This window comes from Gobius niger, assembly GCF_951799975.1.
Source record: "Gobius niger genome assembly, chromosome: 5".
Lineage (NCBI taxonomy): Eukaryota > Metazoa > Chordata > Actinopteri > Gobiiformes > Gobiidae > Gobius > Gobius niger.
In genome coordinates, this window is record NC_136856.1 from 17006224 (window position 1) to 17033913 (window position 27690).

The 27690-nt window shown below is 41.9% G+C and overlaps 3 protein-coding genes across 3 annotated transcripts; all 3 read left to right on the plus strand.

The window, feature by feature from the left end:
* The first annotated feature begins 140 nt into the window (after positions 1 to 140).
* Positions 141 to 5956, plus strand: znf711 (zinc finger protein 711). The gene is made up of 8 exons (XM_079556862.1): positions 141 to 396; positions 1317 to 1393; positions 1464 to 1559; positions 1716 to 2549; positions 2623 to 2769; positions 2853 to 3035; positions 3111 to 3245; positions 3340 to 5956. Exons 3-8 carry the CDS (start codon positions 1481 to 1483, stop codon positions 4518 to 4520), a joined length of 2559 nt encoding a protein of 852 aa, XP_079412988.1. The 5' UTR covers positions 141 to 396; positions 1317 to 1393; positions 1464 to 1480; the 3' UTR covers positions 4521 to 5956.
* Positions 5957 to 7210: 1254 nt separating this feature from the next.
* Positions 7211 to 9817, plus strand: LOC306963259 (BTB/POZ domain-containing protein KCTD12-like). The gene has a single exon (XM_079556776.1). The coding sequence runs from the start codon at positions 7813 to 7815 to the stop codon at positions 8659 to 8661; it is 849 nt and encodes a 282-aa protein (XP_079412902.1). The 5' UTR covers positions 7211 to 7812; the 3' UTR covers positions 8662 to 9817.
* A 1435-nt stretch (positions 9818 to 11252) lies between these two features.
* LOC306963551 (uncharacterized protein) lies at positions 11253 to 23197 on the plus strand (the record flags this gene model as incomplete). The annotated part of the gene is made up of 2 exons (XM_079557125.1): positions 11253 to 11376; positions 22190 to 23197. 2 exons carry the CDS (start codon positions 11253 to 11255, stop codon positions 23005 to 23007), a joined length of 942 nt encoding a protein of 313 aa, XP_079413251.1. The 3' UTR covers positions 23008 to 23197.
* Between the last annotated feature and the right edge of the window lie 4493 nt (positions 23198 to 27690).

The following is a 27690-nucleotide window of genomic DNA, read 5'->3' on the forward strand; positions in this document are numbered from 1 at the left end:
TATGACAACATGGCCTACAGGCCTTCCTAACACTAGAGTGTGAATGAGAACCTATAATGGCCACCAATGCGAAAATAACCTTTTCAAACATGTTTGCACCCAGAAGTGAGTAATTTAATAAATATGAATACTGCAAAGAGCAGATAATGTAATTCTGCTCTCTTATGCATGACGCAAATAGTAAGGGATCAGCGGTAAACGAGGCCACGCATCGTCTCCCCCGCCCTCCCTCTGCTTCGGGGACGCAAGCTGATTGGCCGAGGCCTAGCAAAGAGCGCCCGGGGATCCAAAACTGCAGGCCGCACTTAGCTTACCGTGAAAAATAAACCATAACAATCACCGACAAACCCAAGAAGAAAGAATAGCACCGATATAATCAGAAGACGATACTCTCAGGTAAAATGTTTCAAATCTCTCAGAGAAGCATGTTGAATAAGACACAAGGGCCCAGTCGGCCGTAGCGGGCCTCTTTCAGCCTTCTTGAAAAAACAACATGGAAGATAATGCGGCACAGCAGCTGCAGATAGCTTAGCATGCTAGCTAGCAGAGTCAATCGCGCATTTTATCTGAATCTTGTCGAGGGATGAGCTTATTAAAGTGCCAGTAGGCTTTTGTTTAACCTTTTTGTGGCGCATTTGTCTTAAATTGTACAATCTTCATGGGCAATGTTGAATTTTGCTTGATTTGCTTTAGCAGTTTTGCTAAAAGAAAATGGCGCCGAGAGATAGTGTTAGCTCGGTGCTAGTTAGCTTTTGTGGGTGGAGGGCGTTAGCCGCACTATGCATTGCATAATGTCTGCAGTACTTTCACTGGCGACCATAAAGCAGTCTAGGATTTTGTCACATGTGTATGGCATCTTGTGTGCTAAAAAATAAGATTTGGTGTAATATTTGAGTAATTGTTCATGTAAAGCAAATTGCCACCCACCAGGGTGACAAATGCAGATGTTACCTGTTCACCAGTCAATTTCACGACTGCGTTTTGCTCCTTCATTACAATTGCATGTAAGAACCATTGGTGAACAGTTCTTGAACCGGCCTTTCAGAGAAATATAGGGGCTTTCCCGTATATGTGAACAAGTCATCAAGACCAACTACCTCCAGGTGCTCAGCTATATGTCTGACGGCTTCCCTGTAGTACTCCTACAAAGCAATGGATGGAGCCAGCCAACTGTCAACAACTCTAATGGGCTTCCTTCCTAGAAGAATTTGCAGTGGTCATTTGCCCAAATTGTTATTCAGAAACACGCAATCAAACGATAAGTAATGGGAATCTTATGTATCCAATAGTGACAATATATCTCTTTTGTTTCTCAGAAGTAAGACGTAATTTGCTTGATGGCGGGAAAGTGAATAAAACCCTGCTGCTTCTGAGGAACAGGTCAAATGTGAAGGTATGTTTATATTATGTAACATTGTCTTGTTATCATTTATGTTCAATTCTAACATCGGTGTTTACTTCAGTCTCTTCTGAGCAAAACATGGACCAAGGAGGAGGCGTGTTGGAGTTACACACACAAGAATTAAAGATGCCCCATACGATGATCATGCAAGACTTCGGTAGGTTATGAATATAAATAGCTGTTTACACTGCTACTTTTTATGTCAAAGTAGTAAACACAAAATAATACCCAGAGTGGGTATTGTTTTAATTTACTTGATTTTATTTAATTGCTTCGACCAGTAATGATCATTTTTTTCATATTTTTATTCCAGTTGCAGGGATGGGGGGTCTCGCCCACATCGATGGTGAGCACATTGTTGTGTCGGTGCCCGAGGGTATGCTTCTCTCTGACGTCATGACTGACGAGGGCATCCTCCTGGAGCATGGTCTAGAGGTGGAAGGCTTGGAGACTCAAGTGGTTGAAGGACTGGAGGCAGAAGTGGTGGAGGGCTTACACTCTGACGTGGATGGCCTGGAGGATGGAGTGGTGGAGGGGCTGCAGACCCATGTGGTGGAGCTGGAGGCACAGGTTGTTGAGGGCCTGGAGGGAGAGGTGGAAGTGGAAGGACTTGAAGCGCAGGTAGTAGAAGGCCTGGATGCTGAAGTGGATGTGGATGACTTGGAGGCACATGTGGTGGAGGGGCTGGAGGAGGAAGTGGAGGTGGAGGGCCTGGAGGCAGAGGTGGTGGAGAGCCTGGAGGTGGATGTGGAAGACCTGCAATCACAAGGAGTGGAAAGCCATGAAATGAGCAATGAGGACATGGTGTCACCTGAGCACAGTGTAATCATGCCTGACAATATTCTCGGGACAGAAGTGGCAATTGAGGAGGCTCTGGACTCCCATCACCACCATGTCTTAACTTCAGACCTCATTCAGGACGCGACCCACCATGATGACATGCCAGACCAGGTCTTTGTGGCAGAGCTCCTTTCAGAGCACCAGGACAACACTTTGGACCACCAGCTTGTGTCAGAGGGACTGATGGTAACTGAGGCCAATGCTGAAACCATTATACATGAACAGTTACAAGCAACAGCTGTTCCTCTGCAGACTGACGAGGACGATGATGCACAAAGCAGCTCTGAAGATTACCTCATGATATCTTGTATGTTGGATTTCAGCATCTGTATACAATAAGATAAACATAACATTTAATGTTATTTTTAAAAATGTTTCAGTGGATGAGGTGGGAGAAAAGCTGGACATCGGTGACACGCCTCTTGAAATCAGCACTGAAGTCATGGAGGACAAAGAATCAAAAGATGAAGATGGCTCAGAGGTCATCAAAGTCTATATTTTTAAAGCAGAGGCTGATGATGATTTAGGTGAGTGACTATGTTAATGATGCAACAATTAACATGATAACCAAAGTATACTTGGACTTGTAACTGTAAATATTTTTTTAAAGGTGGAACAGAGGTAATAACTGAGGATGATTATCACAACGGACATCCTGATCTGGAGGCTGCGTCCTCAGGACGTTTGGGGGTTGGCCGAGACAAGATGGTATATATGGCTGTAAAGAATCCACCAAAAAAAGAGGAAGAGGAAGATGAGGATGACAGTGACGATGATGATGAAGATGACATCTGTATGTATTTAAAGTATTTCCTTTTTAAAATCAATATTCTGGGACAATAATCATTTATTTTTATTACCTCTACAGCCAATACCATTGATCAGGTTAAGAATGGGACAGCTACGTCTTTTCTACAAATCCGAGAGGGGCTTACTGCTAATCGAGTCCTCAAACCCAAACCCAAGAAAAAGAAGAAAGGGGACGCACGTCAATGTCAGACAGGTATACAACGTCTACTTATTTGTTTTCCTCGTGGTTTGATGCCTAAATCCCCAAATATTGGTTGCCTCTTCTTAATCATTTTCTTTTTTTCTAGCTGTAATCATTGGTCCAGATGGGATGCCTTTGACTGTCTATCCTTGCTACATTTGTGGAAAGAAGTTTCGTTCTCGAGGCTTCCTGAAATGCCACATGAAAAACCACCCTGACCATCTACTGAAAAAGAAGTATCAGTGTACAGACTGTGACTTCACGACCAACAAGAAAATCAGTTTCCACAATCACCTCGAGAGTCACAAGCTGCTGAGCCACAACAGCGAGCGCTCTCCTGAATACACAGAGTACGCTCGCCGTTTCCATGAGTCCAGTCCGCTGGGCTCAGACAAGCTCATTGTTAAGGACCGGGAGCCTAAACTGTACCACTGCAAATACTGCGAGTATGAAACTGCTGAACAGGGCCTTCTTAACCGCCACCTGCTTGCAGTGCATAGTAAAAACTTTGCACATGTTTGTGTGGAGTGTGCCAAAGGCTTTCGCCACCCGTCAGAGCTGAAGAAACACATGCGGACCCACACCGGCGAGAAACCGTACCAGTGCACGCACTGCGAGTTCCGCTGTGCTGATCAGTCCAACTTAAAGACACACATCAAGAGCAAGCATGGAGCAGACCTGCCCTTCAAGTGCAGCCATTGCCCACAGGCCTACGCTGATGCTCGAGAGTTGCAGCGCCACATAGAAATGGTGCAAGGGCACAAAACACATCAGTGCCCCCACTGTGAGCACAAAAGCACCAACTCTAGTGACCTGAAACGACACATAATCTCTGTTCACACCAAGGACTTTCCCCATCAGTGCGACGTGTGTGAGAAAGGGTTTCACAGACCGTCAGAGTTAAAGAAACATGCAGAGACACACAAAGGCAACAAGCTGCATCAGTGCCGCCATTGTAATTTTAACGCCCCCGACACCTTCACCCTTAGCCGCCATATTTTGTCCTTGCACACAAAGGACCTCCCCTTTAAATGCAAGCGTTGCCGGCGAGGTTTCCGGCAGCCAGCCGAGTTGAAGAAGCACATGAAGACACACAGTGGTAGAAAGGTTTATCAGTGCCAGTATTGTGAGTATAACAGTACGGACGCTTCAGGCTTCAAACGCCATGTCATCTCCATTCACACCAAGGACTACCCACACCGCTGCGACTATTGTACCAAGGGCTTCCGCAGGCCTTCAGAGAAAAGCCAACACATAGCCAGGCATCATAAAGAGATGTTAATGTAAATGTTTATAAACACACTCCACCTAAATCTGTGTCACGTGCACAGGCTATTTTAGTGTATTAAAAAATGGACATGTATGTTGTTGATGAAGGCAACAACTATAATTGCCGTTCCGTGTTGTAATGGGTGTTCACCTTGTTCCCTTTGGTAATCTAAGAACACGTTTTAGACTGGGAAACTGTCTGAAGAGGCAGATTTTGAGTGAAGAAGGTGTAAATTGTTTAGTTGTTGCAGAAAATCACATATGAACATATATTCAGGGTTTGAAATGGCTATATTTTTATACCCACTCAGCTGAAATGCTGCAAGATGATGACTGTATCCTATGTCAGATGGCAGTGCTTTGTTATCATCTAGTCACTACAGCAGGAGGAGGAAAGAACACAGGAAATGAACCTCCATAGTACCAATTAGTATCTGCTTTATTAACCAGCATTACGTAAAACTTTCAATGCTTTCAGATCCATCCATAACTTCGTAACTTGGGTTTTAAATGATGTCAAGACACATCGTATCATTAAAGATGTGTGATATAAAACTGGGTTTTCCACAAGATCTCAGTAAAATGAATCATGTGTTATGGGAAGTATATTATATCTGAATAATCCTCTAATCACCAGTACGAACAACCAATTTCTTAAAGTGTTTCTTTAACAACCACTATTTTCCAGACATAAGCATATTACTACCAAGATTATCAGCAAAGATTTTGTTCATAGTATTTATATTGTCCACATAAGGTATAATATATGAATTTGACGGATGGTTGTTAAAAAATGAAGTTGTAACTGACTGCCACTGTAAGTACGTAACGTATATGTGATGTAGGTTACTCAAAGGTGCTTTTTTCTTTGAAATTTAATCATGCCTTACATCTGTTTATCCTTAAGCACTGATCACAATGGTGATCAGAAAAACATTTGATTTTAACTCACACTGTTTTAGTACCATCGTCCCAGAGACTGTTTTAAGTTTGTAGAAAGCACTTTAAAAAAGTTCCCCGAGTTTCATTGTTGCATTGATCCAAATTTTTATTTGCCCTGGAAAATGTTTGGTGATTGGAGGAAGGCTGCGTGTTGCATCTAGTGGGCACATTATCCTTTCTGATCATACTTGTTCTTAACTAAATTGTAATTGATGGTTTTGTTACATGGCTAAGTAATATGAGTTTGTGTTTTGTTTGTGCAGCTCACTAACATGTTTCCCACACCTCAATCCCCGGTTTCCCTGTCCTAGACATGGGCTATTCCCCTCAAAGTCAGTGGTCTTCATATTGACATTGTTGTTAAAGTATGATGCACATACAGTATCCTGTTCCCATGACATCAGTTGTGATATATATATAAATTCCCGTTCGTGTACTTAAGTCATTTTTCAGTCTGATTGTGGATAAACTACTGGTGGGGAAAACCAAAATAAACAATTATGTTTTTACATTTTCTTTTTTTTATTGCTCAACGTGAACCTAAAATGTTTTAAAGGTGCACAATGCAACTTTTTATGTAAAAAAAAAAAAGCGGCTGTTGTCTGGTTAGCGTAGCGCCTATATTTACCATCATGGTGGCCCCTGAGACACTCCCTGATTTAGTGTTTTGATTGTATCTAGTAAGTTTTTTTCTACTGAAACTCTAAAATAAATTCATCCTGACACATCTTCGGGGCCACTGGGATGGAAAGTAAAGGTGCTAAGCTAACGACCTAAGCAGCCGGCTGACTGAGTCGCTTTTTTTCCCTTTTACATAAAAGGTTGCATAATGCACCTTTAATTTACACACGGCTGTAGTTTTAAACGGTGGTTGGTCTCCTTATTAACTGTTGCAAAGACACACATGCCGTACAATCCTATGCCTTCGGATGTATGATGTCTCAGCCAGGAGTAAAGAGTGTTTAGGTGTGCCCCACAGACAAGATCTCAGAAAAATAGGTAGAACTGCAGCCTTTTCATTTTTGTTGATTCCTCTGAATGACTCGTAAATCACTTAGTGCTGCAGCTGTCAGTGTAAATCTGCTGAGGATGCAAAGATCAATGCAGAGGCCCCTCCATACATTTTCAAGTCAGTCATTTCATTAGAATTTTTTGCATCATTTTGTGTGGTTGTGCCTAAGTCAAAGTAAGAATCTGTTTAAACTACTGTATACTTCATGGGGTGTACAGCTTTAATGATTGCCAGAGCTAATTTGCTTGTCTATATGTCAGACTTGCATAATTGCCTGCCCTAGAATACCCCATGCCAGCCAAAGTTCCCAACATGAAGTGAACTTTAGTGCTGTGGGCGGCCGCTTGGTGTCACTGTAAGTCTTGGATTGGCACACGGCAATATTCCGACGTCAAATTTTAAAACAATCTGTCATTTTTTTTATCAACCCTCAGAGATATAAGTATCATAAACCACAGCATTTGTAACATTGCATTAAATTCAGCCTTTACAGGCTAATTGTCAAAATATTGACTTTTACTTTGTGTTTTGTTTCACAGAAATGAGTTAAAACTACCTGATATTTAGAACCATGAATTTACTCGACACTCCCCACAACTAAATTTACTAAATAAGTACAATAAGTGTTGCCATTTCATCAAGAGGTTGTTATAAACTCGTTTTAAACTTGTTTATTTGACTAGACCCTGGACCACAGAGCACGTCACTGCGGTGGGCGTGGCTTGTAAGGGCCAATATTACTGTATCGTTACGCTGCAGCAGAGTACAGTCTCGTCTCACACGAGAGCGCATCGCGGAGACGCTGCAGAACAGACACCTCACCAGTGACACGCGGGGGATGAGTACGCTGGAGAAAGTGATGTTCACGCTGCTCATTTCAGATTATATGTGGAAGGTCCTCGTTGTATCGTGGCTTCTCACCAGAGGGACCCCGACTGCGCAGTCAAACTATGGATTGCAATTCTGAAGTTGGACCTCCCGATCCCGTGAGTGCATGGACGAGCGAGTGCATCTAGTACAGAGAGTCCGGTATGACCAGTTGTGCTAAACGCACGCGCATTGCCTGGAGAACGGATGTGGAAAGCAGAGTTTCTTCATTAGGCTGCAACAGTTTTTCATTTAAGCAATCAATGTTTTCAGAGGCTGCCTAAGCAATTGAACGCGATGATATAGTTATTATGGGACAGTCCTGTAGTTAGATTAGACAGCGCCTTTGCTTGCTTGGATATGTAGTCTACAGACCTTTTTGCGCGCAATTGTGTTCGGCTTCCAGTGACTATTCACTCCACCGCATCAGGACCAGCTACTTAAGCTCAGCTTCTCATAGACAAAAGTTTTTTAAAGCTGGTGTGCACCATGGCTCTACCAGATAGTGGCATATCTGGAGAAGAAGTACCCTTCCCAGAAATCATAGAACTCAATGTTGGTGGTCAGGTGTACATAACCCGCTACTCGACCCTCACGAGTGTGCCAGATTCCCTCCTCTGGGAGATGTTCACTCAGAAATCAGCCAAAGGACTGGCCCGGGACACCAAGGGACGTTTTTTTGTGGACAGAGATGGTTTTCTGTTTCGGTACATCCTGGACTACATGAGAGACCAGCAGCTGGTGCTACCTGATCACTTCCCTGAGCGTGGGCGCCTGCAACGGGAGGCAGAGTTTTTTAACCTGCCTGAGTTGGTGAAGCTCCTGACTCCTAAAATCAGTAAGCAGAACTCACTGGGTGATGAAGGCTGTCAGAGTGACCCTGAGGATGCTTCCCCAGGTGTAGACACAGTTCGTACCTTAAGCTCTGTGGGAGCTGCTGCCGCCTGCTCCAGCCTTGTGCCTACTGCCATGGATGGCAAACGCTCAGGCTTCATCACCATTGGTTACAGAGGTTCTTACACTCTTAGCCGGGACAGCCACACTGATGCAAAGTTCCGGCGGGTGGCCCGCATCATGGTGTGCGGAAAGACCTCTCTGGCAAAAGAGGTGTTTGGAGAAACCCTGAATGAGAGCCGGGACCCTGACCGCCCCCCTGAGCGCTATACATCCCGCTACTATCTAAAATTCACCTTCCTGGAGCAGGCCTTTGACAAGTTGGCTGATGCAGGCTTCCACATGGTGGCTTGTAACTCCACTGGGACCTGCGCCTTCGCCCACGAGCAAACGGACGACAAGATCTGGACCAGCTACACTGAATATGTGTTCTACCGTGAGTGAGATATCGGCTTTGTTCTCCCCGGCCCCCAGGCTCCCAAATCAAACCCTGTAAATCTCCAGGTGCCACTCCAGACCTCTTTTTTGAAGGCTCTGCTCCAGTAGATGTCCCTTAGATATGTACTGCAGCTGCTATTCTCCCTGTCAACAGAAGCTCATCTCTTCTCCTCCTCAAACCTAAGTGCATTCTCCCTTTTCCCCAAATCCAACCCTGCATCCTCAGCTCCGGCTTTCTGCCCCTGCTTCAGTTCCATCACAAGTAGAAGTATAGTCTCACTATTTGTGACCACAACAATCCCAAAGACTCCTCCTGTGTACTCTGTTCTATGTTTTATCTCATCTGCCTGAAGCACAATACAGAGTCCAAGAACTCGTTTTAATAAAGGAGTCCATTGTGTTGACAAGACTATTTCAACACATGTTTGAAAGGGCTCGCAATGCTATACTAATGTGTACTTTGCCTGCCTTCTTGAGCAGACTGTCTTTAACCTCCCGTTCTTCTGAACTAAATTACCAAATAATTGGACATCTTATCAGCTTTGAGGGCCACAAACTGCATCGCAAAAGAAAGAAGTGTTCTTGAAAAATCTTTTTTTCTTGTTTTTTTTTTCTTCACATACTCATATGGGTAAGATGTGCCATATTAATCTATTCTGCCAGCCTTCCGACTGGAAAATGGTTTTGATAATACAGCCTCATGGACACACATAAAAGTGCTTTGATGTTAGACTGTGCGTGTGAGGACCAAAAAGTTTCGCGTGGAGATAATAATTGTATCTCGTGGACATGAAAGTGAAAGGGCTGCAAAAAAAATGTCTGATAGTGTGTTTCGACGTGCAGTATTTTAATTACGCAAGTTGGAAGGGCAGCCGGTGCCTCTTTGCTCAAACAAATTTTCTTTTCTTCAATGAATATTTGTTGTCTCCAAATTAAATGTGCCATCATCGCAGCTCATGGTTAAGTGTAAACAATATGTACATATTGGTTCTGTATAAGTCACCGATATAAATAGCCAGAACACACTGTAGCCAGCCAAGACCCAGTGTGTTTGTCAGCACTGTAGCAAGAGTCATAGTTTCAGATAAAAGGCAGTGCACGAGGTGGGGCTGCACAATTTGGGAATAAAAGGAAATACAATTTTGCTGACACCAACTGCAATAAGATTCATAATTACGGACACAGTTGACATTTGAGAAAACACTGAAATATGAACGAAGCAAAGTTTCATAAATGATAAATCCCAAATGAGACATATTATTTTGTTGTTTGAGTTGGAAATGACATTAGTCATTTACAGTAAGTAAGTAATACAAGTAATTACAGTGTATTGCTAATGGCAGCCAGTGAAATTGCTCTTTGGATTCAAATGCAGTTTATTGTGCAGCCCTAGCACATGGGTCAGTTTGAAACACCTCAGGAACGGCCTGCACATCAACCACCTCACACTGAAATGCTTACATTGAATAAACAAACTCAAAATATAGAGAAACCATGACCTAGATGTATGGAAAACTTCATGTTTCTTATGGCGGATACTATAGTTTCATTTTCTAACTGTGTCAGGCTTGGCAGTACCATCTGACAGCTTGTGATTAATGTATTCTGAACTGTGTCAAATTTGCAGTGTTGTATTTTAGTGTTTGATGAAGTGCTGTTGACATCTGACTCGATATGTTAGACCACTCTCCACAGGCGCAGACACTCAAATCAAAGTGTTCGCCAAAATATGAAATGAATTGTCAAATAAAAGATGTTTTCTTTCTGTTTGTTTGGCTTTGTGTGTAACAGAGCTGTCACTGCAAAACAAACTGTGCGCCACATTGTGCTGTCTAAAAGAAAAATCACAAATACAATACCAACAGTAATAACTTTATTTCCATCTTCCTGTGAGTTGGTTTTGTTATGGAAAAGTCCTTGGGCATAAACAGTATCAAGCCAGATAGTCCAGGCTCGGGGATATCTCCATCTGTGTTATAGTTATTGAACAGTTGTCCGGAAAAATCGCCAGTGCTGAAAAGACGACATGCATTAACAATGTGAGTTAATCATGAACTGAAGACTTGCCTTTCATCTTTCACTTTTGTTACTGTGATAAAGAAAAAAGGATTGGTTTGATTCATGACTAGAAATATTTAATTGATGATAGAATTTATGTGGATTCAGAAATATTTATACATTATGGAAAGTTATTTAGTTAAAAATGCATATTCAGTTTTGCCTTTATTTTTTATCGCCTATGGGGATAATAAAGTCTATAAATGTATAATACCTATGATCATAGTATTGTTATTATTGCTATGTGATATTTTACAAGACAGAGGTACACCTTGATAAATGAACTGCAAAATGTGTCAGAAAGAGAAAACATCACTGTGCAATAATCATGGCACATTTACTGTTAAAAAACAAAAGAATGATTTCTATCTACTTCTGAATTTGCCGGGCTTGCAGGCTACTCCTCTGTTCTATTTCTAAATATGATCTTCATACAGGCAGGTGTCGATCACGCTCTGCTGATCATCATCCAACCCTTTGCTTCAATTTGAATGAAAAAAAAAAAAAAAGTTAAAATATTGATGCTCTTCCTGGAAAACATGCGGTTGCTGCTGTGGTATGACACATCCCCAGAGAGCCGCAGATTGCATACAGAGGCAGTAGTGGGTGAGAGTAGCCCAAACAAACACGGCATTCCAGTGTCTCTGTCCCAGGCCTGCCAAGGTCAGCCATTAGCACCGGTATGAGGAAACCCTTACCTCTTGTGTGAAATTGTGGCCATGTGTCTCAACATGTTGCTCTTTTGGACTGTGGAGTACCTTCTCTTTTCCTCTGATTGTGGCAGGAAAGTGTAGTATGTTGGTTCTGTGAAATGACAAGCAGGTTTGAGTTTTGGTGCAGGAGTGATATGCCTTATATGGGTATTCCCTTGTAAGGGGATTCACAATGGTGAAAAATGATGTTATGAATTGATTTAAAAGGTAATCTGAATGCATAGAAAGCAATGCAAACAAAGCCTTCATTGGCCCTGTGTTTATTACCACCACACAGTCATAAAACACAATTAAAGGCACACCGCGTAGAATTGTACTTCTAAATAAAATTGAAATACTAGCATTTATTTTATTATATATGATTTCATCATTGGAAAAATACCTCATAAATGTAATGTACAAACAAGCATGTGTTTTTGCTGTGAGTGGCTCAGCTCTACTAAGACATGACTGTATCTTTACTGGGAGTGGGTACGTCTCCATGGAGATGTGACTAAAGTCAGTAGAATTTGAGATTAAAATAGGTTCGGTCCTCATCCAAATCCATTCTTTGATTATTCCCTGCAGTAATAGTATTTTTCTATGTCAAGCTGGTCAATAGGAGCATTTTGCACTCATGGGAACCGTATAGTCCAAAATGTTACGCAGTGTCCCTTTAAATAAATAGCTTTGTATCAACAAAATTATAGTTTCTGAAATAAATTCACTGGCTGCAAAACTTTGTGATTTTTCTGTATTGCTATTGCGACTATGTGAGAATTTAGTTTTAAAGGGACTATATGGAGTTTAAAAATGTTAAAATTATGTATTTTCTTACCCCTATATGTTCCAGCCATGTCCTAATGTGTAGATTGAGCCAGTTCACCACAACATTCAAAAAGTTATTACCAGCTTTATATAGAACCTGCAGTTACACGTAAGACCTGAGATGGCAGTAGTGAGTATAAAATGAGCAACTTGCATCTAGCCCCTTTAAAGTCCAGACTAAGTTCGAAGAGTTCTAAACGTTTCACCCCACGAAGATGTTATTCTTTGTCAAGCCACAATGGCTTTTTGAGAATTTTGACCATACAAATTATGATTCAGTTGCAATTTACTCTACAGCCCTAAAATACTTTTTTCCTCAAAAACATAATTGATTTTCCATTGGGCTGCACAGTCAAGAAGAGTTGTGATTTAATCTCTTTCTGTCTTCACAAAAATGTCTGCATTGGAGGATCTCACTGTAAATCATCAGTGACTTGTCCGGCTGGTCATTGTCCTCGGTGAATCCCACCTAAGGCATAGTAGAAAATAAATGAATATTGATTGCACCAAACCTAAATTGATTGCGCCGTTCACTGCTCTACCACTGTCCTTTGGCTCATGTTTTGCTTTCAATTCTGCATTGACGGCTGTACGGTGTGTATACATCATAGAAATATATACATATGTAGTGTGTATTTCTAACACCTCACGACATTTGACCTTCCAAGTAGCATTGAGGCTTAGAACTAAAACAGAGCCAAATAGATTCATTTCTAAACTGGATTTAAATGATGTGTAAACCAGAAAATGTTACTAAAGCTTAAATTAAACAAAAATCGAATTCAAATAAGTGCAGATGGCTCTTAGTTTCATGCCCTGGTAGCACGAGTGGCCTACACATAACACAGTTTAAGAACCACTGCTACAGACAGCCAGGTCAGCCTCCCTAATTTGGAAAAGAGAAGAAGCGCGGCGCAAAGGAGAGCAAAATAACAGATGCACTGTGTATCAAAGAAGAACGAGAGAAGCAGGGAGAGGGAGTCCACAGAAAATGGGGCGAGGATGGCAGCAAAGAGGAAAAACGATAAAAGAGAGTTGAAAGTTTTTTTTGTTTTTTTTTTAAGTATGGCAGTGGGACTTTGCGTTTCATCTTATCTCGTAAAACTCCCCAGAACAGAATATCCAGAGGAGAAGTTTACTTTCGCTTAATGGGCTGAATGTTCACACAGAAGTCTGACTTCACCTGAGAAGAGCCGGGGTCAGGAGCCATTCCACTGTGATGGCATTTATACAAACAGTGAGAGAGGAGACGAGAGGTATTGCCATATATGGGCATGCGAGTGAGGTGGTATTGCTGAATTGAGTTTAGCCGGTGATGTAAAAGTAATAAAATAGCGATAAAATAATGTCGATGAAAGTGAAGTGTCTATGAAAGGAAATAGCAGTGTGTTGCCATATTAGCAAACTGTAGTTGCCTGAAGCTATCTATTGCCATTGCCTATGTATATGTTTATGTATATGTGCAGTACATAGGCTAACATTATTTTGCACAGCCAGGACTATGACAATTACGAGTCCTTTAATCACATCAACTCGGCTAACACAGAGACAAACAAAATAAAAAGATGTGATAGAAGTTGACTCCTATGATAAGCAGAGTAACAAACTATTCTCATAACTATGGACGTGGTTTATGCAACACCTCACATTGATGTTAACCATTTTACTTCAAACTGACTAAGATCAGAGGTATTTTCTTTTCTATACTGAGTGAAACAACGGGCGGCAACCCAGTGCGCCTCTATGAGTCATTGTCCCATGCGTTTTATCCAGAGCGACGTCTGCTGCTGTTGTGTTCATTGAGATCCTCTGCCACCTGCGCACTGTAATCGCCTCTCTCTGTTTTCCGCAGTTACTGAAAAGCCAAAAAAAAGAAGTCGGTTTTTGGAATGATTGTGTGTCATTTTGTGTTGCTCCTGCGGGTGTTTTGGAGATTTTATTTTTTTGGAGTTCTATGCCATGAGAGTGTATACACGGGCATTCTCGCTGTCTCATTGTGAATATGCTGAGCAGGCTGGGACGTCTCTAAGTGCACAAACATATGCGCACAGGGAGGTGTTGCTAAGAGAGGATTTGCAAGACACCTCTAATGAGTTGTTGCTGTGAAGTTCTGAATGTAATTGGTCCGGCTCCTGAGAAAAGGCAGTTAAACATGATGCTGAAGTTAATATTAGTTCTGCATATGGTTCTATAGGTTCGAACAAAGTAAGACACACATATTAAAGTAACAAATGAGAGAAAAGCAACACCAAATTAAACCTTTTTTAAATATATATATATAACACATTTCACCCAATGCACATCAACTTAAAAAAAAAGTGCAAATGATTGTGCCCAACGAACGATATACTGTACAGATTTGCACAGGGGCGGATCCAGGGGGGTGGCACGGGAGGCAGCTGCCCCCCCTAGTAAAGGTCTTGCCACCCCATTGATGTGATGTTTTTACTCCCTCAGAGTTTTAATCAAGGCTCAAGTCATTCTTCGGTTTCCACATTTATTTGGCTATCTTCACATGTCACAGTAATGCCATTGCCAACAATGCCGTCAGAACTAAGAAAGTAAAGACAATAAAAACTTAAAATAATGTCACAAAATAACACACAAATATCACACAAAGCTTAAATAAAGCACCTAATTGGCCGCTTAAACCCTAAGGAAATAAAGTTCTTCTTAATCTTCTGTCTCAGGTAAGTGCCGGTGGCCTCATGTTGCTCTGTTCCATGCCTATATTGTCCCAGTAACTCAATTAAAGCGCAAAAATAAGTTCTCCCCTAATTTTACATAGTTTTAAGGAAGCAAATATAGTTGCAAAAAACAATGAAATATTGATAGCATGAACTGTACTGTATGTGTATGAAATTCTTTGTCTTTTTTAATCAACAATAAAATTATGAAATGAAATATTTAAATCTGCCTTGACTGCAGCTACAGATGTAATGTCTCTGCTCTAGAAGCCACTAGGGTCCCTTTTTTTTTTTCTAAATCCGCCCCTGGATCTGCAATAACAAAAAGTTATTCAAAAGTTTCTAAGATCTTTCCAAAAAGATTTTAAATCCCACTTCACATTACTGATCCACTTCAGATGAAGTTCAACTACAAATTAGCGTTCATATTTAGTTATTTATGTTGTACTACCAATTTTACGCTTGGCATCACTACATGCAATAACCTTGGCCAATTCTTCCTCTCTCGCATTTGCATGGACAGAATATCAGAGTGCCTTACGCTTGAGCTTGTCCTTGACGCTCTGCCGATGCAGCCATCTGAACCTCCGTGCATTCACAGCAGAGTAGCGCTGGCTCGGGGCATCTTCATCTCATTGTGTGACGGGTTATTTTTAGTGGAGCTAGGCATTGAGCCAGATGTGTACCTTCACTGCACCGCTCTATCCTCCAGCACTGGGCACATGCTTGGATGCCCCTTCTCCCATTTCTTATACGCACTCACACGCTCAGAAGTAGCTGTCACAAAACATATTGCCACTAAAACACCAGTGGGACTCTTTCACGCAAGGGCAAAACTTTACTAGAAGCGTCGGGAAGTTTGGAGTTCATTTTGAGTTGTGTAGGTTCTTTATTATTTTCTTTCAGGCTTTCAATTTGGGGCCGTAGAAAGGCAACACTGTAATGCTAGTGATTTGCAAGAGAGGAAGACAATATTGCCAAACAAGACGGATGTTGTGCAAATAACTGTTTCGAGAAAGAACTTAAATAGGACATTTGTTCATACACTGAAGTTGAATTTCACTGTTCACCTGCTACGGATATGGTCAGTTTATTGCTACATTGTTTGCTCTAGCAATAACATGATGCTATTTAGGCTTTTTGTGGGATTATTTCATAACTCATTGTCAGAAAGCCAGTGTGGTCATGATTTTTTTTATGAATTAAAGTTAAAGTACATAAGACATATGTTTCTTATTACTTAGCTTGATGGGGAAATAATCATAGTCAGTCAATTCTATGAAAAATGTATTTTTTAATGTTTTACATAATATTAGTGACCAAAAAATTTAGAAAAGTTTCTTTGTATTCGTGAATAGAGCTCAACAGTCCCACCCACTTCTGTTCAGGTGTCGGGGTCCGGAAGTAAACAATCCCATTCATATTTAGCATTATGAATAATGAATAATGAACTGAAAAGTCATGAAATCATTTTTGCTGTATTTTAAAGTATTCAGTGTTTTATTTCTTGTAAAATATCTGATGGTCAGTACTTAAGCACGGAGCTGATTAAACAGCGTTGTGCTTTTAAACTCCCAATATTTCAATGTTTCAAAAAATCACTGCATAAAATGAGTGGGATGTTTTTTCTTTCTGGATCCCAGCCGGAAGTCTGCGGGACTGTTGAGTTCTATTGGTGCAATAAGGACATTCTTTTGTGTCTCGCTGTAGCCATGGATCAATAATATGTGTCAAACCATGGAAAAATCTATGTTCTGGTGTAACATATGAATGTGTGATATGCATTAAATCAAGTATGCAAATCCTATGTGAGAACATTGTTAAAATATGAAAAAGACACTCCTTTACTGCTGTGCTTGTTAACATTATGAATATTGGCGACTCCAGACTCACAGCCAATGCGTCTTGGTGGCCTGTGGAAATAGTAGTGTCAGTAGGGATTCACCTGGGCCATCTGGAGACTTGCACTCTAATCTGCCCCCCTAATTATCAGTAATCTCAGACAGCTTTGTCCTTGGTCAGGTCTAGGTGATGTTTTCTTCTGCATCGCCAGCAGAGCTATTGGGGGTGTGTCCCTGAGCCCATAGAGCAGGACGAACAGGTTGATGTTGATTTGTGGCTGGAATTAGTGATAACATTTCCGTTCAGGTCGACAAAGGACGGTCCACAATGTCACCGATTCAAAAAACACTTCAAGACATCGCAATTCTGTCTTTTGACTGGTCAGGTCGTCAAAATGGCGTCTATAACAGAGAAGAACTAAAAAAAAAATCACATTACTGAAACCCCAGTGCGGGCAGTAAGTGAACATTTGGTCCTCAAGGTGAAAAAGATTTGAGCTGGATTGATGAATACTAAGTTGCAAGAGAAGTGTTCCCGGGATTTAGTCAGTATCCAGTGTTTTTTTATTCAACAGATGTGCAAGTGTATTTCACTGCTAAAACAATGACAAGGTCAGAAATACACCAGGCAAGGCCATTTGTTAAATATAGGACTGCATATTAGCATTGTGTTGGAGTGAGCTCTGTTTCTTTCTTTGTTTATGGAAAATCAATAAGAGAAAGTGTTTTAGATTCGACGAATACTATTTATACGATGCTTACACTGTCCTTCTTGCCCATCTGGTAAACAAATGATTGCAAACAACCCACTAATACAGTAACCTCTCATTGAAGCCTATTTTTGTCTTTAGTCACACCACATTCGCTTTACTCTTTTCTTGTTGGCAGCCGCTCCCAGAGTCCCCTGCTGTTGATGTCACGCATTTCCTCCACATTATGCAGATTGACAGATTTGTAATTGCCCGGAGACTTGTGAGTGCTCTCTGCTGATTGTGATATAAGGTTGTGCAGTGCCTCAGCAAGTAACTACAAGGCATTAATATGTCTGATTACTTCCCTGTATGCATTTAGCTGCTATTTGCAATCAGGAGAGCATAGACAATGAATGAAAAGGTATCGGTAAGTGGCAGAGGCCTAGTCTACCATTAAATAGAAAAGATGAATAGTAGGTAATTAGGTATGCCGCAATTGCGCAGAGTACAGCTTTTTGGAGCAGGAGAGAATCAAAAGAAACATATGCTCGCCGCGCACTCGGGACAAAAAGGGCTTTCAGAAAAATGTTACTATGCATTTGTGCGGCTCCCACTCATCATACGGCGGTGACCATGGTGAAGATGGTGTCGTATTATTCGTCCGTCTCTTATAAGGTCACCGCACCTGTCACTGGCCGAGCTGAATTTTAAGAACATCTATTTGAGTACTAATAACTGATAGGCTATCTAAAAACATCTGCAAAATGTGTGGAGGGATGAGGTGCGCGAGGCAGAGTTTATGCAAGTGAAGGCAGATGGATGAAGGCAGAGAAGAGAGAGTTAAATTGACAGTCTGGTGGATGAACCTGCCCTTCAGTCAGCTGGACATGGCCTGGAGACTCCGCAGTGGTACACAGCAGCCTCTAGGAGGCACAACAATCGAATTATTGTTAATGTTTGAGTTTTGCGGCATTACAGCAAAATTTCAGCATCAATGCACAAGCGCAGGCCTATGAAGACTGCAAGTGCATGAGAAGAGAGCGTCAGAAAGCACACAGAAAACAGTAGCCAATAGCAACATTTGTGTTGTGTTCGCTGCAATTTCCTTGCTGTCAGAAAGTAGCTCGTATTTAGCAGAGAGCTAATGTAAAGCTAATGGTGAGTTCCATTTGTACTCAGTCATTATTACCGACTTCCTATGGAAACTTTCAACAGAAAATGCCCCCAATGTCGGATTTCCCCCTGGGAAAGTTGGACGATCCTCACAAGCACCGAGTTGGGGAAAATAACACGGCGATGTACTGTTAGTAGTAAATAAAAACACCCGAGTACAATCATTTTTCATTGCTTGTGTTCTTAACCCTTTAGTTGTCCTCTACTGCCCGCCCGCTGTCTGTCAATGGGCAGAAGAAGGTGAGCCGATGATTAAATGGCCTGTTTGCTTTGCGATGCTAATATTGCTAACGCCCACATGGGCTAGGCATAGATCTACATAATAGAGATCAGTGGGTCCCATTTAGCCCCATTCATAGTAGCCTCAAGTGGCCTGTGAAATTAACATGGCTGCTCAATCTCCTCCTACGAAGCCTGTTCGTTAGAGGGGCAAAAAGGCTTGGTTAGATGATTTTTCTAAGTGGCAGGTTGTAAATTTACCAATTACCAGTTGCCTGGAACGCACCATAATAACAACAGTTGTTAACTGCCCTCTCTAAAGGATTTCTAACATTATTTGGTAGATTATAACTATAACCACAGATTTTAAAATTCTCTAATTAGGACCATATGTCTTTTGTAGCTCATTTTAAGTTTGTTTTACTGTCATTAAGACCACAGCACGTTCATCTTTGGGACACAGAACCCACCTTCTTTCTGATATGTATGATGACTGGACATTTCCATCTTTTTTATTCTTGCGTATAATTGTTTGAACCAATTGCACCCAAGGATGAACCAGACTTGTGCTTCCAAGGACATGACATGATAACCAGACTTGGAGAATGAACCAAAGAAATAGCTTGAGATCTGAGTGTGTTTAGGCTGTAGAGATTAGTATCTAAAGTGGCCCCCACATAGTGGTGAAGCAAGTGAAAGGCTTTGTGTGGCCTTCATGCAACAAGTGTTGTTGTGCTTTTGTTTAAAACGGTGTTTTAGATGAGTCAACTGGTGCAAGATCTGGATTAACTGCCAGCTTATAACAAGATGTGACCCCCTTACCAAAAAAGAAAGAAAAAGAAAGAAAATCTAGTATTTCTCCATAGATTATTGTTGAATTCAGTGTGGAATAAACCCATAAATCAGATGGTCAAAGCAACCAGTCACATCAGTCATTCACGGACTCAAAAGTATTGCGACCCACTGAAAATGGACCTGTGACCCACTTTTGGTCTCGACCCACCAGTTGAGAAAAAACAGCCATGTTTTACACTAGGATCAGTGTTTCTCACTGGCCACTTTTGGCCGAAGTGGATGAAGTTGGTATCTTGTGTAAAATTAAAATACATTCTTAGTTGCAGCATACTGAATTCATAACATATTATTTCTGTAATATTCCCATACTATATACTACCTTCTTGATGGCAGAAGTCAACTTGCTGTAAATAATAGCTCAGCCAAAGCAACATACAGCTACAGGGAAGTGCTAAACCCTGGCAACACTGGCACATTAGTGTTGCTAATAGCAGTAAGGATAGCAACAGAGGGCTGTGTCATGGTGAACAGATGGGACACAGAGAGAGCGTGGCGAGAGAGGACGTGAGAGAAAGTGCCTTGGCTTTTGCTTGTATCCCTGGAGAAGTGGCCTGGGGAAAAGGGTTCTGAGTGCTCTTCTCTTTTCACTCCACAAGGCTTATAGTAGGAGGCCCATCCCCCAGTGGATTATTCCTCCTACACTGTTAAGCCCCCGTACACCCACGTCCGAGCCGCCCTTAAACACATGTATTCATTATGGGAGACAAACATACCCGAGCATGCCAAATTATTGCTCATGTCTATTCTTTCAAATAGGTGCCCATTTGAGTGCCATCATGCGCCTGCTCTAAACACCCCACACGCACACACATATTCAGACATGCATATTCACTCTTACTTGCTACCTTTTATCACTGACAGGTATCCTCAAAGCCAAGGAAGGCACTGGGAGAATACACGGTGCCGCCTCCGTTTGACACAAGCAGCTTTTCTCGTTATATAAGATGAGTTACCGTGACGATGATGAGCCCCGTTGATGCAAGAAAACGAGGGCCCTTGTGAGTTTGTGGGTTGTTCAGTATATGACACACTCCTATGTATTACCATGTGCACGTGTGAGAGGCACTGCTGGAGATTATGCATATTGTAGAGATAGAAGCGTCTCTTATGGCAGTACACTGGGAAAGGCTCAACTGTATGACCAAACAGTCTTTTCTAGGCCGCAGTGCAGTTTAACTTCAGTGTGGCTTTGAGATGGTTTTATCTTAGAAACATTTTGTGAAAGTTTAGCTTCCCCATACTGTAGAACCAGAACAATAAGCAAAAGATCTGGTTTCTTGCATCACCACAGCCTCCGGCTTTGCACCATTTCCTCCAACGGCTTCCCAGCATTTTTTCTAATGCTACTTATCGTTTATACAGAAGGCATAGAAAAACAGAAAACACATCCAGCGCCTGGAGGGACAGACATTTGAGAATATATAACCCTTTTGAAAATAATAGCATTCTGATGCACATTTTACTACTTCACACACATCTTCATGTCCAACCTAGAATAACTGGTGTGGAGCTGAGCACATGTAAATCGAAAAAATGCAAAACGCAGGTGATAAAAGAGACTTTTGTATGGTTGGGCATACAAGGTGAAAGTTAAACACGGGAAAGAGGCCAATCACTCGCTCAGTGGTGTTGAAAATAGGATGTTTGCAAAGACACTGGCCGCTATTGAAAATGCTTGATTGGCTTTTACTGTATATAGGCAGTGCAGCAGGACCCAGGTGCCATACCATGCTTCACTTCTGGTCTCTCTCTCAGAGATGAGATGAAAAATCAACATACCATGACAATTGGCTTGTCAAGCCTGAGCCAAGAGCTTTTGTATCTGTGCATTCCTCCGGGATTTCAAAGCAAAGGTGAAAGGAAATGTTAAAAATTAATTCACCAAACCTCCTTTTATCTCCATTTCCTTTCCTCAGTTGCCGAGCGTGTTTCTGTTAATTTATGCCTGCTCCCTCATGCACCAGTGCCTGCATGTGTTTACTCTTGTGCTCCTCTAGACAAAAAAGGCTCAAAGCTGAGTGCTTGGGTTTAGGCCAGCTACACTGACACACTTTGATAAAGCTGAATGCAATGAACTGCAAAGCTCGTCTACAAACCACTGCTGACACCCGTGTCCGAATAATTTCATTTACAGAGCTTACAGCACACCAACCTTGTGTCTTTTTGGACATCACGTCATCAAGGCAAGACGTGATCAGCAGAATTTAGTGCATCTAGCTTAGTACGGCTATTTGTAGTTTTGAAAGCAAGAGCGTTAAGTCATCAGCTATTTGATCATTAGTGATTTGGTATTCTGTCAGGGGTCGCACAAAATAGTTATCTTACCAGATCAATTTTACAATCATCAAAGCCTTTTTTGTGTAATGGAAAAATGCCTTCTGGACTTACACTTGACTTTACACACATGTTCTTATTATTGACTATAGTCTTTCCTAAGTTCTCTATAAAAGGTTTGAAGTTAAGTTTCAACTCCGTTTGTGTCTCCCCAGGCGGTTCATTGCTGCTCTCCGAGGAGACGCCCACTGACCTGGCACCTCTTCCCCAGATGGTGACCTCCCAGTCCTCCGCCCCTCCCGTTGAACTCAGCAAGAAAGAGCCTGCCAGCGTTCGGACACTGAGCCTGCCAGAGACCAGCAGCAGTAGCACCCTGCCCGACCTGCACCACCCGCTGTCCCTGGACTCCCCCTTGCCCCCTACACCGCCTCTCCCTCCTCCACCACCCCTGCCAGAGCAAGTGCCACTGTCGCCCCCTGATCTGCCCCAAGAGCTGCCACCGTCGCCCCCTGATCTGCCCCAGGAACTGCCACCGTCGCCCCCTGATCTGCCCCAGGAGCTGCCACCGTCGCCCCCTGATCTGCCCCAAAAGCTGCCACCATCACCCCCAGATTTGCCTCGAGATTCACCCCAGGACTTGCCCCATGAACTGCCCCTGGATTCGCCCCTGCATCCGCCACATGAGCTACCCACAGAGCTACCGCCAAACCCGCCAAACCCGCCACACCCGCCACCGCCTCTGTCTGCCAAACCACTCTCAATGTCCAGTGCATCTCCCACCAAAAAGTCCATCATAGTCGACAGCCCTCAGCGTCCCAACACGCTACATCTAAAGACACTGCCCCGGGCCACGGTGAGGGAGAACGGAGGCGGCCCACCGTCAGGATTGAACGAGGACGAAGAAGAGAGGAAGTTGATGGAGGAGGATTTGAAGAAATGCATAGAAGACTTCAAAAAGATTCGTCTGCCCAAAAAGTTTCCAGATCGTAAGCGGCACTGGCAGAGTGACTTGCTCAAAAAGTACAATGCGTAGAACCAATGCAGGAACGCATTGTGGGGCTTTGTATGGTGCTTGACAATTAAAGTGTAGCATATGCATGGGAAATGATGTAGTGCTTAGGTTGAGGTAATCTTTTTCCATACAGGATTAACCCAAACACCCCCTTAGAGAAACTGAAGTCAATGCAGCATAAAATGGACACCAATCAGACTTGATATTTTGACCACAGTTAACACTTCATTGTGTTGGATTGGAAGGGCACCATGCAAACCGTTTGCCCTTAATTCATTGGTTCGAAGGGTTCGAAGCAGGAAAAAATCTGCTGACATTTATGTTTTTGAGCTTTTATGATCAAAGATATTGTCAGGTTCACTATGTAATTTTGCCGGATATTTGTGGAGAGTATCAAAACTATACATTTTTGAAAACAATGATGTGATAATTCTGATAATAACATTTATATGGGGAGTAAAAAATGTAGTTTGGCGGAAATTTAAAACATTTGGCAGAAAATTCCATTTGGACGTTCCAATCAAAAAAGTCAATGAAACCTGTGTCATATGTTTCATGTAGTTACCATAGCAATGACCAGAACTTCCCCTTTACTCTAATGGAAAAATTGTATAATTGCACAATTTTACCAAATGACAAAGGCAAATGGAAACATTGTGTTTCTCATTGCTTATACCATAAGGCTTCCAAAAATATAAAGTTTTCACACTCTCCACGAAAATCTCACAACAGTGGAAATCTAAACATAGTGAACCGGACTAGTACAGTGCTCAGGGTTGTTGGCCTGTAGTGAATTGTTTACCAAGAATAGTTCAAGCATATTGAGCCACATTTTGCACAGGCTGTCCTACAACTCTTAAAATTCTCATTACCCATAATAGGCAGATGGTCATGGTATAACGTCTAATTGGTGTATTTTCAATAATTCAAAGGACAATGCTATGATATCACATAATGTATTAGCCACGGCTACCCTGCTCTATGTACCATGTCCGCCAATCAAGCATCTGGAAAATGTGTTTGACCTTGTTGCAATAAAAGTTGAAATAAAATGTTAAAAGTCACAGTCTCTGCTGCTAATGTTATAAAATATCTAAAATATTATGCAGCACATCCCTTCAAAGGCTTTCCTCTCACTCGAGACTCAGAGGCTGCACAGTTTGATTATCTCGTTGCAGCAATGGGGAGAATTCAGAGAGAGACAGCGGTGAACAAGGAAACCGAGTGGGTAATTACTGACTGCAGAATGTGAACAGTAATCACAATAATGACGACACGAACCTCCACGCACTGCCGTTTGTTCCCTTATCTTCACTGCATAAAGCCACTCAGAGGGACGCTAATGAATCGCCAGGTGCGTGCACCATGTCCCTCGCTCATTATGGGACAGCCTATATGAGCGCACAGCCCAATGAAAAATGATTCACGCCATTTACCTTTAAGTCACCTTGTCACAAATCGCCCCATGCTTGCGTTTATAGTGTCTTACTGCAGAGGTTCATCCGGATCCTGTCAGAAAATTGAAAAGTATTTCCTCGAGAAAGGGCTATAGGTTTGTGAATGTCAAGCTTAGAATTCATGAATTGTTCTAAATAATGCATTGTATACATTATAGGCTATGCACATCTTGTCCTGTTTGATCTGAAACAATGAACCAGAATTTCTGCACAGTAACACAGTAAAGCCTATTGTAAGCTAAATCAATTTAAATGCTAATTGAAGAGGTCAGACTTCCTTCCTCTGTGGCTTTCAGATGCCAATGAAATCATGTGCTGCTCATGAAGGACCGACTCGCAATCACTCCGTGGTTCATATGTCAATCAAATGCACTAATCTAAGAATCAGCTGCTAACTAAGCTAATTTAGCAATGTTTTGTCATGGGCAGCACGGTATTGCAGCAGTTAGCGCTCGTGCTTCACAGCTAGAAGGTCCCAGGTTCGAGTCCCACCTGGACGGGGGCCTCTCTGTGTGGAGTTTGCATGTTCTCCCCGTGTCTGCGCAGGTTTCCTCCAGGTACTCCGGTTTCCCCTACCACAAAAAATATGTACAATGGGCAAATCCTCCAGCCAGGTGATTTTGACCACCAGCCTGGCTCCACATCTCTTGATGGGTCCGCCGCCCACTGCTCCTTACGGGTCGTCCCGGGTCAAATGCAGAGGACACACTTGGTTTTAAAGGCGCATTAATGACAAATAATGCACCTTAACCTACATGTGGGCTTCAGAGTTTTACCTGTCCACCGTAACGTTTTAATTCATTTAAGCAAATAACACTGATCTGGCTCACCGAATCAAACATCTCAAAATACCAGATTCACTTTAGTGAGTGATCAATTTGAGTCACAACAAACACTATACAAGTCGACGACAGAGAAGTTGCGCTGTGCACCAAGTTGAACATGGTGGAAAAAGGCCTAAAAGTGTGGTAGCCTCCTGTACGTATATACGGTACTCAAGCTCCTATTCAGTTTTACTCTTCTCTTTGTTTACTATAGAGCCTCTTTTGTCCATGTTTTGTTGCCTTTTGGGGCATAGTCTTTCTTATGACCTGGTTTACTGTAGATCTAGTTGTACACAGAAAGTAAAATATTTTTGAGTTGGTTCTCAATGTGAAAAAAGAACCACTGCTTTATGTTAATGTTCTTGGGGCACATATTTCAAGTAACCACATGCGAGTAGTATCTGAAATTATGTTCAAAACGTCTCTGAAGGAACAGCAGATCTACACTGAGCTTGTAAGTCTAAATATCTTTTGTTTCATGCCTCCCTGGACAAGAACAATCTTCATTTATATCTCAAAATGTGTAATCTGTTCTTGCGGTACAAAAAAAAACAAAAAGTATCTTATCAACCCCTAAAATCCAGCTTGAGTGCCAAAATGTAGTCAATACTCTCCTATCGAACAAGCAATTTAGAAACATCTTTTCATCATTTATTCTGGGTTTTCCAATTGAAGTTTGCCTCTGCTGACACTCCTACCTTAATACAGAGTCCCGCTAATGTTTGCTGCTTGCTTCCAAGGGCAACAGTTTAAAAGCCCAGCGTGATGTTTGGCTGCTTGTGTAAATAGCTATATTTTTTATATTGGTTTAAAACTCAGCAGCCTTTTGCCCTGGCTCTGTGCTTATGCTGAGGCTCTTTCTAAGGACCACTTTGGCATGTTAAATTAAGGTTAAGGCATTAATCTGTGTGTTGGCTGACAGGGCCGTTTTATCTGGTTTAACATCTGACAAATGGTACAGTTTTATCACTGATACTGAAGCGCAAGGAGCTAAAAGATATCCTCTTGCTCCAAGTAGTGGATTAACAACAGATTAGGATTTGTCACTGACTGAAAGTGCCTCTAAACCACAGGCTAGTCCTCTTGCAATCCCAGCCTTGTTGTCTTTTGCGACAATTTCTGTGTCGCGAAAACAGCAACACAAACAGGCCGAGGTCCAATTGGCTTGTGCTAGATGTAAAATCCATGGAAAGATTGTTCTTTGCAACTCATTAGTGGACTGCTTCATCAGCTGCTTTGGCTGTATCTCTCATCTTTCAGTGTTGGCATTGACTGCGACAGATATTGGCAAAGCTCCCGGAGAATGAGCACCGTGTCTGAGTCAGGATTTACACCACGGTCCAATTCAGAAGTGATAAAACAAACTCGGAAACTACTGTAAATGTTTTGGGATATTTTTTTATGAGTTAATAGATAGATCCGGGAAACGCGTGGCTCACACTTTGAGATAATATGTAATAAGATTCCCCTTTGGAGCGTCGGATTGATAAGGGGCAATCATTCTCTTAACTTTGGGAATGACCTGTTGGAATGACCTGTTGCCCCGGCTGCACTGAAGGATGGGTTAAATGCTTAACAATAAAGTTCTCACCCTTTCCCTACACCTTGAGGGCTCAGGGTGAGGGTTGAAAAGACCACCCTAACAAATGGGACAGCCCTCCATTTGACTGCATTTTAAATCTTAAAACCTTAAAGTATTGAATAAGGTAAAAAAAAGAAAGAAAATAATGTTAAAATCCCAAATCATTTTGCTTGACTGTTTTGTCATTTGTGAATCTTGGCACTCAGTTCAACCTGTGCAATTCATGTGACTCTTTACTGTAAACACTGGGCTGCTGAACAAAATGTACAATCTCACAATAACTTCTGGATTCCTTTATGCAAAGTCATGGGACTAAACTTCTTAATTCTCTTTAAGGCTTTGTCACAGTTCAGGACTTGGCCTTTTGACTCATTATGGATGCACTATGAGGATTGGGCCTTGTGAAGTGGATAGGTTCAGCTATGCAACAAAGGGAATGCTTATGCTTTGAAATGAAGAGGTAAAGCAGTCCAGGCGGAGTGAGGCTGACAGAAACACAGTCTCTCACAGAAAATGTGGGTGTACGAGATCAAACCTGAGTCTTAGAGCTACTGGGCTGTGCTGGAGCATGAACTACACTTTATAAGAATTATTTTCAACATGGTTTGAAAATGTATTTTTGTTGTTTTATATGTATGAGAAAACACAAGATATAGTTGTGCGCATTTCTGTAGGTCAACATTTCTGTTTCTATTTCCTTCCTATTTTTTATTTTGGCACATTGAAGCAGTGCTAAGTAACTTGTTTACCTTAATAAATCCTTTTCGTAGTCCCTCTGGGAGTAATACAAGTGTTAATGGGATGATTGGCGAGTCTTTCATCTCCCCCTGGTGCCCCTGGC